Source organism: Vicugna pacos, chromosome X, assembly GCF_048564905.1.
Source record: "Vicugna pacos chromosome X, VicPac4, whole genome shotgun sequence".
Lineage (NCBI taxonomy): Eukaryota > Metazoa > Chordata > Mammalia > Artiodactyla > Camelidae > Vicugna > Vicugna pacos.
This window is the reverse complement of record NC_133023.1, coordinates 86508667-86525776: the sequence shown is the minus strand read 5'-3', so window position 1 is coordinate 86525776 and position 17110 is coordinate 86508667. Positions and strand designations below refer to the sequence as shown.

At 35.5% G+C, this 17110-nt stretch overlaps 1 protein-coding gene and 1 pseudogene across 6 annotated transcripts in view; both read right to left on the bottom strand.

The window, feature by feature from the left end:
- Positions 1-2289: 2289 nt before the first annotated feature.
- Positions 2290-2386, bottom strand: LOC116277300 (small nucleolar RNA U13; annotated as a pseudogene).
- Positions 2387-12516: 10130 nt separating this feature from the next.
- The window catches only part of STAG2 (STAG2 cohesin complex component), a 108208-nt gene continuing 103614 nt past the window's right edge, over positions 12517-17110 (bottom strand). For all 6 annotated transcript variants that reach the window (XM_006203981.4, XM_031671361.2, XM_072956804.1 and 3 more), the window contains one exon: positions 12517-14434. In XM_006203981.4, coding sequence (XP_006204043.1) covers positions 14411-14434 — 24 coding nt within the window. In that variant the 3' untranslated portion in view covers positions 12517-14410. The remainder of the gene's footprint in view (positions 14435-17110) is intronic.

The window sequence follows — 17110 nt, the reverse complement described above, 5'->3', positions numbered from 1 at the left end:
CAGCCCTTAGAAAATCAAAATCACCATTTTGGGTAGACATTCTCCAATATTTATCAAGTTCAGCACTAACAATCTTATTCAATAAAGTCACTTCGTTCAGTTACCTAGGAATACCTTTTACAACTGGTCTCTCTTTGGTGGCTGGCTCATCAGGACGTTACATTGTTCAAAGCTAAATCTTTCCTGATGTTCTTTTTCATGACTGAGATTTGGTTACTGCTTTAAATTTTTTTCCAGTCTAGAATTACTATAGTGTTGCTCTCTAGTACAGAATTTTGAGATCTGATTCATCTATGTGCTAAAGCAAATCCCAGCCTACTTCTTGAGAGTTATATTGCCCTGACAGTAAACATTCCCTCGGCCTGCCTTCACACTGAAGGGCAGTGACTTTCTACTCCAGGATGGGTTCTTTTTGGCTAATCTTTCAATTAGGTTGACTTTTAAAACACATGATTCTGTACCTGGACAAACACAGAAGAGTTGTGCTCTAAGGGCTTGTAAGACAGCACACCCTCCAACCCACAGTTGCTCCACTTATTGAAAGCTCAGCTGAAAGAAATCAAATTTTAGGGAGGGTTGCCTGAAGGCTATGAAGTCCATCCATTTCTCTAGTCTATATTTTATCCCTGGGTAGAAGTATATCCCTGAGTACAAGCTGTAACCCTGGACTGAATTACTTTGGCCCCCACTTTTTAAAAATTGAGATATAATCCACATACCATAAAATTTGCCTATTTAAAATGCGTAATTCAGTATTTTCTAGTATATTCACAGAGTTGTGTAACCATCACCACAGTTATTCTTTGGAACATTTTCATCACTCCCTCAAAAAAAATTCTATACCCATTAGCTGTCACACCCCCTTTCCCCTCACCACCACTGTCATCCACTGCAAACCACTAATCTCTTTTCTCTTATAGATTTGCATTTTCTAAACAGTTCATGAATGGAATCATCCAATATGTGGTCTTCTGTGACTAGAGTCTTTTCACTAAGCATAATATTTTCAAGACTCATCCATGTTACAGCATGTATCATTACTTCATTCATTTTTTATGGATGAGTAATATTCCATTTGGGGATATACCATATTTTATTCATTCATTCATTCATTCATTCATCAGTTGATGGACATTTGCATTGCTTCCACTTTTTGGCTATTGTGAATAATGCTGCTGTGGAACTACTCTTAGTGAATTGCACTTTGGCATTATACTAAAAGCTTACACCAAGGGATATCATAAGAAGTATATTAGAAATGTGAGATTTTACTTATTGTCAGTAAGTAAAATTCATTGCTCAGAATCCCATTTATAAGAATTCACAAGAGTTAGACTTTATCTGAAAAACTGGTTTTGTTTTAGATGCTTTGGGACACTGTGAATCCTGTAACTAACCATTTTTTCACTCTTGGTGTTCACTTTTAGAAAGGTCAGAAACAAATTTATGGCCCACTTCTAGTAGGTATATAGGACCTTGATTTTTACTTTTAATTACCTATTGTCCTGATTACTTGCTTATTTTTATATTGTTGTTTTATTCTTTTTTGAACAACGTATGTTTAAACATTAGTGGCCATTTAGCCCACTCTACAAGTCATGGCTGAACAGAAACAGGGCTTTGAATATTGAGAGAAAGCAAACTAGAAGTCAGTTGGGCAAGAGGACCATACACATATCCTCTTAAATTTCAATAACTGCCTTCAAGGCAGAGGTGTAAAATTGTAAGTTACCAAGACACAAATAAAAGAATCATTTTACCTTTGTCCACATTTTATAAAATGGGATCTAGAAATTTTAGAGGCTCTTCAGGTAAATATTTTCTACCAAACAATAGAGATTTAAACTACCTATGAAACTCATTTGTTATTTTTATCCATTTTGCATGTAGGGGTTCTGTGTACAATTTCATCTTACAAGATAGTTCTGCTAAAATATTTGAAAATCCCTGGAGTGAGGAAAACAAGAGACAGGTAGTTGGAAAACTTGAGTTTGCCTTTAACCTGCTTTATTATTCCCTGGGCATGCTTTCTTCTGTGTAGAAGATGAGCTGGATTAGAAATTTCTGAGGTTCCTTCTAGCTCTACTACTCTATGATAAATCACAAAAATTAAATAACTTTCTGAATGCAGCCACACTACCAGTTGTTTAACAAGGCAAAATCTTACACTTAAACAGATTGCATTGATACAAGTTTGAGTTCTTCCATAGGGGAAGTGAATAAGCCATCAGTGGTGTTCTTGTTGCTTTTATTGGGTAACTTTTTGGTTTTTGTTTTGTTCTGTGTTTTTGTCAGATGAGTTATTCACCAGTGTCATAACAAGATTTGAGGGAGGCACATGTCACATAACAAGTGAACACCCAATCATCACACTCATGAAAAGGATCCAATTAAGCTCTTTAATTAAAACTGTACATATTTTTTAAAACAATGGTAAATTAAGTGGTCCTCCAAAAACCATATACTGTCTGTGTATGATCAGGTAACTACCTAGTCTCTTAATTTGGTTCTAGGAACAGATTGTTAGCCTTCCTTGTTTCCAGAGACCACATAGTCCTAGCTTAAAACTCAAGATAAGTGATTCTTTTTCCCCTCTCCCCCACCTCCCCCCTCTTTTCCTCATTCCTTCCTTTTCAACATTTTGCTATGGAGATTCTCAAGCACAGAAGTTGAAAGATTTCTACAGTGAACACTCATATACCCACCACCTGGAGTCTACAAGTAACATTTTAACTACACATATCTATCCATCTCATCCATGAATTAATCTTATTTTTGATGCATTTTGAAAGAAGTTAAAGACAGCAGTTCTTTTCACATTTAAACACTTAGGTATAATATTAACTAGAGTTAAATGTTTATTTATGGGTTTTGTTATTAGGTAAAACATAAATAACATGAAATGTACAAATATTAAGTCTAAGGGTTTGAGTTACACAGGACAAAGCTTATCCATCGCCACAGTTGGCTTGTATTACTTTCTAGTCAGTCCTGGCCTCTACACACCAGAGACAACCACTGTTATGATTTTTTCTACCACTCCTTTTTGTTGCTGAGTCATATTTCATTGGATAAATATACTTCAGTTTACTTACCCTTTTTCCTGCTGATGGAACTTGGGCTATTTCCAGTTTGGGGCTATTGTAACTAAAGCTGTTATGAACATGCTTCTACAAGTCTTTTTATAGACATATGCCTTCACTTCTCTTGGATGAACACCTAAGAGTAGAACTGCTGGATCACAGAATATGTATGTGTATGTTTAGTTTCCTAAGAAACTGCCAGACCTTTTTCCAAAACAAAATAGCTGAGTTTCACTTTCTCAACACCCTTGCCAGTATTTTATGTCATCAGTCTTTTTGATTTTCATCATTCTGATGGGTGTGGAGTAGTATCTCGTTGATATTCTAATTTGCATTTCCTTCATGACTAATATGATAGAACATGTTTTGCGTGGCTTTGTTTCCCATTCATCGATCTTTCATTGTGAAGTGCGAAGTGTGTGTGCAAATTTTGTGAGTTCAAATTTTTGCCCATTTTTATTGGGTATTTCATTGGGTTGTCAGGAGTTTTTTTTTAAATATATCCTGGATACCAGTCCTTTTTCAGATATATGTTTTGTATTTTCTCCCACTCTGTGGTTTGCCTATGTATTTTCTTAATAGTGTCATTTCATTATCACAGGTTTACATTTTGATGAGGTCTATTTTATCAATTTTTTTCTTTGATAGATATTGTTATCTGTGTCCTAAGAAACCTTTACCTACCATCAAATAACAAAGATGTTCCTCTCTGGTTTTTTAGAAGCTTTAGATCTATAATCCATCTCAGATTGATTTTGTGCATAGTGTGAGATAAGAGTTGAGGTTAATTTTTTTTTCATATAGTTAACCAGTTGTTCCAACACCATTTTATCCAGTAAGATAGCAGAACATAAAATTAAGATGCAGAAATCAATAGCCTTTATATACACAAGCAATAATCAGAGAAGATAATAGTAGAGAAAAATCCCACTCACATTATAACAATGAAGATATTTAAAATACTTAGAAATAAAATTAGTAAGAAATGTGCAAAACCTATGTGAGGAAAGCTTTAAAACACTCCTGAAAGACACAAAGTAGACTTGAAGAAATGGAAAGATACCCCCTGTTCCTGGATAGAACAACTCAGCATCATAAAGATATCAGTTCTCCTCAACTTAATTTTTTAATTTAACACAATCTCAATAAAATACTAAAAAGTTTTTCTTTATGGAGCTAGACAAGTCTATATGGAAAAATGGAAAACTGTCTTTATGGAAAAATAAACATTAATGAAGAGCTAGAAAACCACTGAAAGAGAAATTACATATGGAATGTTAAAGCATAATATAAAGCCTTTATAAACAAAACAGTGTGGTACTGCTCACCTGAATGGAAGTAGACCAGTGAGACAGAATAAAAGTCCAGAAATATAAACCAACTACATAGAGAATTTAGTATATGATAAAGATGACATCAAAAATCACTGGAACAAAAATGAACTTTGAATAAACAATGCAGGACATCTATTTGGAAAAAGATAAAATTAGATTCATACCTCACACCACATGCAAAAATAAATTTCACATGGATCAGAGATCTGAATAAATACATGAAACCCAGTATGTCCTAGAAGAACATTTTGGTGAATTCTTATATGTCCTGGGTGTACGGAAAAGTTTTCTAACCATGACTCCAAATCCAGATGCGATAAAAGATTGATACATTTGACCACATAAAAGTTTTTAAAACCTTTGCATGGTGATATATATATATATATTTTTTAATTTAGCATAAACAAAGTCAAAGAGAAATGACAAACTGGCAGAAAGTATTTGCAACATACATCACAGAGGGCAAATATCACTACTATCTAAAGAACTCTTTTAAATTGAGGGGAAAATACCAAAAACTTTAAAAATAAGCAGAAGACAGACAATTCTCACACACACACACACACACACACACACACACACAACATAAAAATGGCCCTTAAACAATACAATGTTCAACCTCAGTTAAATAGTAGAAATGCAAATTGAAACTACACTGAGATACCATTTCTCAGCTATCAGATTGGCAGACATTAAAAAGTAAGACAACACAGTCAGTTGATGAGGCTTTGGAGAAATAGGCATTCACACACATTCAGTACCATATGCTGGTGGGAATGCAAATTGGTACAACCCTTATGGAGAGGGCTTTGGCAATATTTAACAAAAATACACAGGCATTTGTCATTTGAACCAGCATTTCCAATCCTAGGAATTTACTCTGAAGATACACCTTCAACAATACAAAAATATATATACATACGGTTACTCATTGCAGCATTTTTTTGTGAATGCAAAACAATGAAAACAACCTGAACACCCATACATAGGAGAGTAGTTAAACTATAGTATACCCACACAATGAAGTATTATGTTTCCGCAAGAAAGAATGAGAAAGACTCCGTAAATGATATGGAGTGACTTCTAGGAAGTACTAAGTTAAAAAAAAAAAAAAGGAAGACTGCAAAAAAGTAAGAAAGAAGGGAAAATAAGAAAATTTCCATACATCTGCTTCTTTTGCAAAAGGAACTACAGGAAATATAAACCAGAAACTTAAAAGACTGGTTATCTACAGCGGGTAAGTGGAAACAGGATGGAAAGAAATGGTGAATGCAAAAAGGATAGAAGGAATCAAGGGTGGGAGTGAGATTCTGAGTATATATTTCATGTGGTTTTGGCTTTTGGAGTCAAGTTAATAATGTTTCACATGTTCAAAAATAAATAAATAAGGATTGCAGATGCCCCCAAAATGCAATATAAGAAGAAGTGAATGAACGCAACTGTATGTCAAATCAGTGACATTACCGCATTATGGTGGCGGTGGCAGGGGAGGAATGTACATACAGATATAGAAGCATGCATATGCATGCATATACCTACATATATTTCCCAGCCCTGTTCTCTAAGAAGGCCTCTAGAAGCAATCACACCCCAGTGCCAATGACATGTGTAGATCCCATATCCTGGTTTCTAAATACCATTCTTCAATAAAAGGAACTGGGGCTTCTTAGAGAAATGGCTGATTTCAATGCTGGGCAGGTAAAGTACAAAATGAGCCTGGACTATCTTGTGGTACCAAAAAGTAATGAAATGATCAAAGAATGAGGGGAACATGCCAAAAACCACAGGAGCCAGCTTAAAAGGACTGTCGCTGGACAAACTGTGAGAATTTGATCAAGATAAATAATGATATTATTAAATTATAGCCACAGATTAAAACAAATATTCATGCATCCATACTGATATAATAAATAGTAATAATTGATTCAGGCAAGAAAAGTTGAGTTAGAGGATATTTACATGAACTCAAAATATCTCCCCAGAAAATACTAATTGCAAAGCAAAAATAGTAGCTTCACAGTGGGTCTCCAGCATCACTCCAACCAAGTAATCAAAGTTAAAATCACCAATAGTGGGACAGATCACCATCATGTGCTTCCTGATTTGATGCACTGAGGACAGACACATTACTTCTGTAGTACTCCTGCCCAAAGTGCATAGCCTGAATCTGTCTAATCATGAGGAAATATTAGGCAAGCCCAAACTGAGGGACATTTCACAGAATGACTGGCCTATACTCTTCAAAAATATCCATGTCATAAAACACAAAGACTAGGGATGTTTCTGGATTAAAAGAGATTAGACATGACAATTAAATGTCATCATGAATTAGTTCTTGGACCAGATATTTTTATTTTCTTGATATAATGAACACCAGTTGGACAGTAAGAAAAATCTGATTAAGGTCTGTAGATAAAATAGTAGCGTTATGTTAGCCTCCTGATTTTTAATTGTACCATGCTTATGCAAATGAATATCCTTGTATTTTAGGAAAAACACATTACTAAGGACTAAAGGGGCATCATGCAACATACTTAAACTTCAGGAAAAAAACATGTACACATTGACGGAGAATGATAAATACAGTAAAACTTAAGGAATAATCTGGCTAAAGGGTATACAGGACTTTGTACTGATTCTTGCAACATTTATGTAAGTCTGACATTATTTCAAAATCAATATGTAAAATTTATACCAAAAGAAAAAAGCTGTAAATGGTGAACTCTACTAAATGATATATGCCTGCTGAAAAAAAATCTTAAAAAATGATGGAACTTCCCTCTGTCAACGAGGATAACCACATAGAAGGGAGTAACATCCTCACCCAGAACAGCTACCCTGCACGATATAAGAGCAGGGAAAAAACTCTCTCTTATGTAAGCCACTGTATGTAAGGCATTATTGGATCTTTTAACAGCAGTGTATCCTATATCAATTAATACAGATCAGGTACCTTAAAGTGGGATGCTACCAAACAAAATAAACTGTTTGGCATTGCCCAGTTAAGAGGTGGCCATGGAGGATAAAGGACAAGGAAAAACTTCCAGGAGGAGGAGAAGGAAGACAAAGGATAAGGAAATCCCATCCAGAGAGCAAAACCGGAATCTGACCGAAGGACTTCCTCCAAACAGCAGGTCTTCGTAATTTCTGTCTAGCAGGTTTCCTATGGACCAGTGACTGCTGCATTTCCCAACCTTCCCTTTTCTGGATGTGAGTTATTGTGGTGGTTCTGTCCATGCTGCACCATTCTATACTGGATGTTAGAGGATATCCATCCATGTCTGGACTTGATGGAGAAGGCTGAGCATAACGCAGAGAAATTAAATGTAGTAACTGGATAGGACTTTGGATTGTTTGCCTGGGGGATGGGGTTAGCATGTCCTAAGAATGGCAAGACGGATGTACATGGATGGCCAGAGGAGAACGACTGAGGCAGAAATCCATTCTTCCCTTTCTCCTGGGCACATTGCTAGGCTACATTTCCCAGCCCCCTTGCAAGTTGGGTGTGGCCATATAATTCTCTCCAGTGAAAGGTGAACAGAAGCAGTGGGTGCAGTTTTCAGGTGTGGCCCATGAAAACCCCCCACATGATTCCTCCACGACCTTTCTCATCGCCTGTGGGCTAGAATGGCAACGACCAAACAACCTTGGAAGTCATGTGTTAAAGATGGCAGAGTTGCCTTCCGTTAGCCTGTGTCTTTCCATAACCATATAGAGAAAAGGCACCTGCCAATTGGGAAGAGTTGTCCTGAGTTGCTACCAGCAGGAGAAAGCTTATGTAATAAGTCACTGAATTGCTATTCAGTCTCTTCTTACAACAGCTCAGCCTTCTGAAGTTAATACAGAAGCCATTGGGGCTCTCAGAGCAGACAATTCTTAAGAAAGGGCTTTTGAAGGTGCTAAAATCTGAAGAAATGCCAGATAAACCTTTAAATGCTATGGAAGGACCAGTTAAATGTGTTTACACTTATACTGAGACTTGGTACAGAGGACAGTGGTCCCAAGAGGATTAGAATCAGAAGATAAATCTGACCCAAACAGGTTTTGGCAGGCATGAAATTGAGTGCCATGCTCTGCTCCAAGCTTAATCTTACCATCCTATCCAGCTTCTCTCAACTCACTACCAAAGCCATTTGCAAAGGAGGAGATGATAAAATTGGTTGCTTCACTAACAAGGAAAGCCAGGAAATCCAAGGGAAGTTTCCATGTGGCATAAGCCAGACCCTAACAGCTATGGAGTTTGGGGACTTCATGTAACAGTTACAAGTTCAATTACTGTTCCACAGGCTTTGGAAAAGCCACGTGGGAACACTCGTCTGTCAGTTTCCTGAGAGGTAGCCGCCAAAGAAAGTTATCCCCAGAACTCCACCAAAAGGGCATGATTCTCAACCTGCCATTGGCAGGTTAGCTTGGGGCACAGAGGGGGAGAGTGTAACTTGAGGGAACTAGGAGGAGGAGGAAGAGGAAACTAGGAAAAAGGAGGAAACTAGGCTCTGTAGATAGGTTACATAGAATGTTAGAGGAGAGAGGGTATGGCTCAAGTGAAGAGTACATGCTTGTCATGCACGAGGTCCTGGGTTCAATCTCCAGTACCTCGTCTAAAAATAGATAAACCTAATTACCTCCTCCCCCAAAATACCCACAAAGAATAAAACAAAACACAATATTGGTAAGGAAATTTGGCAAAATAAAGGTCATGTGGGATTTAGAAGAGTTTCAGTGGAGTGGTAGAAATGAAAGCCTGATTGGAGAGCTTTCAAGAGAGAATGGGAGAAGAGGAAGTCCAGACAGCAAAAGGAGAGAAATGGGGCAGTGGCTAAAGAGAGATGTTTAATGAAAGTAATGTTTTTCCTCTAGTTTTAAAGATGGGAGATGTCTGCATGTTGTTAGGAATGATCCAGTTGAGGGGAAAATTAATAATAATGCAGGAGGGAAGAAAGGGGAATCCAGTGTTTTAGATACAGGGCAGTTTATCCAGTGCAACAAAGGAAATGCAGTGTATACAAATACAGAAGTAAGTGATGTATTTGTTAGCACAAAGATGAGGAGTGATGGTTAAGAGCATGCACTGTGGAGTCAGATGATCTGGGTTCAAATTTGAATTCCATCACCTAAGGCAAGTTGATATAGAACCTGTGCATCAAGTTTCCTTATCTGTAAAATGTGGATAATATCAACTAGATTTGCTGCAAGAATTAACTACTAGTGAAGTGCTTTGAATAATGTTTGGCAAACAGTAAACACTCAACAAATATTAGCTGTTACTGCTTCAAAATTAGTTATAGTTTTGCTATAAGTACTGTAAAATTATTTAAAATCTAACTTGCCAAAGATTTACTTAACTCCTCCCGCCTCTACTGAACTTAAGATGGAAGAGGGAAAAGGGAAAATAAAAAACAAGTAAATTTACTGTAGCTGAACTTTCATTTGAAGTTTGCACTGTCAGCCCCCAACTGACTTCAATTGAGGAACCTACGTCTCAGTAATTTAATACAACTACACGACTGATAAACTGTAGGAAAAGTATTATTGTTCTCAATAGTAGAACAAGGCCAATATCTGTATTATTACACAAATCAATTTATCACAACTCATTTAAAGGCACCCTACTACTACCACTACCTTGGATATTTGCCAGTTCCGAGAACACTGCATTTAACACTGGTGACCAAAGGTACAGTTGTGAATGCCCTTTTTCTTTTTTAAAGCGGATGAGAGGCAGTGGGTAGCCAATTGTCTTACAGCTTTGCCCCACCCATGCCTAATTGGTTACTAAACAGTTCTTATATCCATGATAGTCATTTATACTGTCCCCTTTGCCTGGAATTCTTGACCATGGTCACCCCGCCTCCAATTCACCTAGCCCACTTCTTGGATTTTAAAGTTCAACTCAAGGGCAGTTTTATTCGTAACAGCCAAAAAGTGGAAATAACCCAGACGACCGTCAACTACCAAACGAATAAATTGTTGATACACACAATATGGATAAATCTGAAAAGCATGCTGAGTGAAACCTTGCACATTCGTATCCATTCCATTTGAATCTAGTTCTACAACAGCCAATTTTTACCTATGGTGGAAAGAAACAATTGTTGCCTCTACAGAGAAGGGATGGAAGCAGAGATTGATTGGTAAGGAGTATAAAGGAACTTTCTGAATTGATGGTAATGTTTAATATCTTCAATAAGGGTCTGGGTTAAACAGCTGCAAACACGTTAAAATTCAGCAAATATATACTTACAGTTTGTGTATTTCATCATATATGAATTTTAACACCAAAAGGAAAAAATTATATGCAACTTCTTAGTGATAGGCATGATGAAATATTTAGGGGGTAGTATACCCATGTTTGCAGTTTACTTTTAAATACATAAAAAAGAGACATATTGATAGATGGATAAAGTATGTAAAATGTGTTCATTGTACAATTCTATCAGCGTTGCTGCGTGAAATTTTTCATAGTAAGACGCTGAGATAAAAAAACCCTCAAATGTCAGCCTTATAGGAAGCCTCCCTGAGCACACCCACCGTTAGTGCCTCTCCTCTGGGATCTCATAACACCCAATAAAAGCATTGAAGTTACTCCATTTTATTAGTTCCATATCTGCATCCCAATCCCCAGCAGAACTGTAAGCAACAGAATCTGTCTAATTAGCGTCAGCAGCTAGCACAAGGCTAGGTACACAGTAGACAGTTCAGATTTGAAGTGATACTTAGTGAACTTCGTCACCTAGTTTCCTTATAACCAAAGACCTTGTGCCTCACTGGCTCATTTTCTTTTGCTGAATCATTACAGCTACCAGAATAATCTATCTGACCTGGAATTCATCCACGTGAATCCTTACAAGTTCCCCTTTTGACAAGATATTGAAGACATCCCTCCTGGTTAACCTTACTCCTCTTCCTCAGTCTCTTAACTTTAAAAACTATTAACTAGTAGCTATTGATGGGCTCAGGGCTCAGATTTAACTTATATTCTCTTTATAGACGTCACCTGGGTAGCATGTAAAGGACTATGTTGATTCACACTCTCAGTTCTATAGCCAGCTAGACTCCTTATAGATGCTCCATCTCCTCAGCATGGCACAATGAATAATGTGCCACTTTACCTTTATGCAATTATGTTATCCTTATGTGTCAAATAGTTTCAATGCTGTTGGGACTAAATGCAGCCAGACTGCCTGGGCTTGAATGCCAACTTCATCACTTACTGGCCATGTAACCTTGCCCATAGTGTTTTAGCTTTTTTGTGCATTTTCCTCACTACCTCTTGATTGAATATAAAAAATGGCGGCGGGTATGGTGGGTAGTGGACAGAGAATGGAGGATAACACGCTTCACCTGTTGTGGTGAGCCCTTCGTAAGCTACTGCATGTAAACTACTTCCAACAGTGCCCAGCTATTAGCTATTATTTATTATGTTCAGTTCCACACCACCAGTGACAGAAGACTGGGCTTCTAATATCTACAAATTAGCCTAAATGACCAATGTGCTACTGTTACACTGATGTGAATCACTTTAATTTGTACAGTGCAAATCTTAACATGTTGAAGAGTTTTCAGTAAGAATTCAATAGTAAATTCTTTTTCAAATGTTGGCTTTCACTCCCCTCCAAGCATGAGCCGCTTATCTAAGGGTGGTTTTACACACTCTCTCTAGCTCAGCACACCCTATTAGGTTTCCTTCCTAGCACTTCTTACTACAAGTTTAACTATTCTGATTCTTTCCTTGTTTTCCCCCACTAGATCTATGAGGGAGGGACCCTACCTATCTTGTTTGTAGATCTCAAAGAACATACCTAACACATAGTGGGCATGCAAATGTATCCTGGATGAAGAATGCAGATATTTTAGAGAGCGTTTAACTCATACCAGATAAAAATTAAAGTAATAATGGTCACAGGTTTCTATTTTGAAGTAATAACCCAATTAGGGATTTAGTCTCATTTAAAAATACACACGGATTTATTAAAAATATAAAATGGCAAATTTTCTATAAATTATTCCCACCCAAAAAGATGTAATAATAGGTATACTTTCTAAAGCATTTGTAACCACCCTCCTCCCTCAATTACAAAAAAATAAAACATACAACATACTGTAGGTTTATTTTTATTCAAAAAGTTACTGTCTCAAGACATAAATACAAATCAGAAAACAGTACAATTAGGACAATAGAATGTGGAGGACAACAGGTTAGAGTAATATATAAAACATTTTTAGCTGGTTGAAAACAAAGCTGTAAGAACTGCTTTCACAAAGAAGTACTCCTTTCAAGAGTGAGAACAAAAAAATCAACTTAGGTTTAAAATCATATATACAGTCCTCTCAGCAGTTCTAGTAAATGCAGTGGTGTGAAAAACAACATAGGCAATACTTTTGCACATAACAGTTTTTGTTGATGGAATATCTTTTAGACAAGTCTGATTCCATTTGTTATTAACCATGATTTAATAAAATAATTGTATTTTTTCATGATCTTTTAGCTAACCTATGGTTTTTGGCTACCACAGCCCAATGCTTGATTTCCGACTTTAAGAACTGGAAGCCTTTTGGTATTCACCCATCTGAAGATATTCTTGTATTGCAAGCATATTAAGGCATGGAATGATTAAAATAATATACCTCAAGAACTGAGAGACGACTGACAAAAGATAGATACACATGTAATATAAGTTAATATTTTGTTTTAAACGATGTCTAGCTGCCTAAGCTTCGCAAAATGAGTTGATGTCAAAATGGCAAGTAGCCACTTTCTGTTTTAAACTAATTTATTTGTGAAAGGACATAAAATGAAGTTTAAAGCTTAGCTTTCAAAGAATATTATGGGTTATGAATTCTATTATCCCATCTAATTTACATACAGAGGAAATGTACTGTAACCTGTTAGAAGTATCTTTAACCTGAAGACTGCTTGCAAAGACAGATAGATAAAACAATATAAAATACAAATTTAAAAATCATTTTAAAGCATGAACACTCATGCTTTTCTATTTTTAAACATTGTTAAACTTTCAATATATTTCTGAAACCTCATAATTTTAAGTTGGAATTTAAAAGTAAGAAAAAACTAAACAAACTGCGCAATTATAAAATCAGCACCAATTTATATATATATATAATTTTATTTAAAATTTAGATCCCTATTCCCACACTCTAATAAGCTGTATAATTTTTGTTTAGAATTTTTCTGCAAACATACTACAATAAGCTTCTTTTATTTGGAGACAAAATACAGTGGCACTACTGGAAGGAATATCACAACATTACATTTTTATCTTAAAGGACAAGCAAACTTTCAGGGTTGATAACGGGATAAGCATGTTTGAGACTGGTTACCTTCTGGCAGTTCACTGCATCTGCGTATTTCTGAAAAGTATAGAGAAGCTCTTGGATTTTAAAAATATCTTAAAATACATTTTAGATGAAAAAATTGTAAAAGTTCTGCTTATAAGTTTACTTTTCTCCACAATTACAATATTTAAAAGAAAGCTTTTGTTGATTGATGTTTTAAGCATTTAAATTTAGAATGCTAAAAACAATTCTATGATTTCAGGGTAGGGGAATAAATTCATCCTTAACTTTGTTTCTTGGATGTAAACAGAAATCCAGCAGAGGTCATCATTACTTAGTACACCCAGTAAATAAATGTGAGAGGATTCATGTCTGTACCAAATGCCTCTTCAGATTGTTATATTTTCTTTAAAAAAAGCATGAAATAATTGATTCAAAAGCCAACTAACAGCGCATAAATAAAATATTTACTTTCTAAGAAAAACTGTAGCTTATCATCAAATTGTTTACTTGTCCTTTACTTTTTTCAGGCAAACAAAACTGCCCCTCAATGCACTTGATCTTGGTAAGCATAAGCAAGTCATATTCTCCTTAGAGAAAAATCTGTACAGAATTTCACTGTTTCTACCACACTTTATTTTAAAATTTCCTCTTCCACTTAGAAAATGACTTCACCACAGATTTAATCGTGTACTGGTATTAAAACATTGACACCCCAAGAACCTAATGAGAGAGAGGGAAAAAAATCTCGTTAAAATGGTCATTCACTTCTTTGTAAAATATATTACACAACACTTGGTAAGTTTAATAACATGCTAAAAACCACTTTAAAAAATTCCCCTCTTCAGATACATAATTCTAAAATTATAATGACAATTAACATATAATGAAATAACACCAGGCCTAATCACAATGTGCTACTTACCTCACAAATACAACTAAAAGCAGAGACCATGTCTCATTTATGTTTTATACACACCCCTAATACCTAACTAGTGCCCTGAACATAGGCATGCAACATTTGTTGAATGAACAAATGAATGTGGTTCTTGACATATACTTCTGGCACAGATTTGTTAAGAATGTCTGGCAAACTTGGTCATTTGCACTGTGAAGTGGGTATAGTTTTTAAAAAGGTATTTGAATATGCAGACCAAAAACATCCAAGAATAAGTTTGTAGAAAATAAAAAATCTGGCATGGAGTGAATGAAAAGAAGTACAAATTTTAAGAAATTTAATAATTAAGGTAAAATTTGAGCACACAAACTTGTATTGATGTTTTTCATTACATTCCATTTGGGGAAAGAATGTTAGGTAAAATCTAGTAATTGTCACTAACTTATAAAAGTAAAAGCAGGTAGTGAATGGAGCAATGCCCTCTTGTTCATTAAACAGAGATAAGACATAACTTTTAGTTGTATATACTAAAAGATAGGCTCTTCAATTCAAATTCCAACACTTACTATGACAATTACATATACATTATATATAATGAGCTAATTTTAAAAAAGTGGTATTAAAGCCAGAGGTAATGAACTAAGACTGAGGTTACAAAGGGCTCTTACTTATAAATTAAATCTCACTTTAACAAAAGTCATGGAATTCACAGATTATTTTGATCTGAAGGAACTGTGTATTTTTGGACCAGGAAACAAATATCTATCTGATTGCAGCCTTCTTGTAGTAATTATTAAGAAAAGTGGAATCCCCAGTAATGAGGACTATAGAGAATTAATGTGTACCCCATTTCTTACCTGTCATCCACCAAAACCACCATCACTACTCACCCCCTGCCCCCTCTCTACCCCTCCAATAAGGTTCAGGGTTCTTTTTTTGTTAAGAGTCAAGAGTTTGGGTGGTTAGAATGTTTCCACCAAAGAGGCCTGAGTGATAAGTGATATTTAAAGATCCGTTCTAACCATAACACTCTGTGACTCTGGGTAAAGGAAAATTTAATGATGAATGAAAGGATAAAATCTTAATTAGTAATTTTAGTGTAGAGTGTGGCATGAAGATGAACTCAAGTTCTTTCCAAACCAAGTGCCTACCTAGAAATGGCCTGAACAGGTTGATTTTTCCTCCGGTGCTTGTACAGACTAGGTTGTAATCAAGATTTTTCTACTAGAACATTAAATTAACTCCATTATACTGAACCCTTCTTTCGCCAATTTTATACTACAGATAATTCTAGTAAGAGAATCTCAACACAGAAGAATGACATAGTGATACTCTCTTGTGCTAACATAAGCTACACCTATTTCTGGTGTTAACATTAATTAACATCTAAGCATATACTTTAAAAGTACCAATAGCAAGCTTTGGTGTTGAGGCACTACTTGGCCACTATTAGCAGAAAGCAACCATTGGCACAATGCGATAAACCACTGTTGACACTGTGCCCAAATATGAAACTAATTAAATGATAAATCTAGAATCTTGTGTTTATGCCACCAAAAGTTATCTGCTCAGAGTTTTCATATTACCACTTCTGGAGCATGTGGATATGATGTTACCAAGATTATATTTAGGATTTAGTAATAACCTAAAATATCTATTATACTAGGATGCTTTGGGTTACTTCACTTAGAATTAGAGAATCTTAGAACTGGGTATAAAAGATTTAAAGTCCCAATTTTACTATTATTTTGATCACTCGCTTATCACAGGCTTGAGTGAAAACACATGTAAGCTATTGTACAAAGGCAAATGCAGATTTTTACATTAAAAATTTGTTATTCCATTTAAGTTATTGTTGAGATAATGAGGTAAAATTTAATGTATGTTTTAAAATAAGCTAGTATTAACTTAAATATATATATGGTCAAAGATACCTGAACTTTTAAAGATATTGGGCACTCAGTTATGTGACTGCTGCCATCATGTGGTAATACTATAAAACTACAGGTACTGACACAAGTGCTCATTTCCCTAATTTTAGTACAAGCATCTAAACTACTATCTTCTTAGTTATAACATATTCAATACGCACAAGAATGCCAACATTTTCTATAAATAACAAATAATTATTAGGTCCCTAACTTTGGCCTCACTCATATTATAGTTTTCTCTAAATGTCAAATGTCAAAAATATATATACATTCACATTGCTGTTCCACTTATTTTGGTAAACTGAAGTGAAGAGCACCTGTTTGCAAATCTACTAAGTTAACTAAGGTAATGAATGCCTATAGTTTTCCTGACTTCGGATGGATACATGAAAAAAATAAGGAGATCTCTAACTGCCCATATCAATTTTGACTTCAGATAATCATTTCAATTTCTATTACTTTTCTTGATATTTCTTCCAAATAAGGTCCGATTTTAGTTCTGAGAAGTACATAGTAGAGGCAGCATGAGATTTTAAAATTAAAAGGAACTCAGATCAAATTACTACTGTG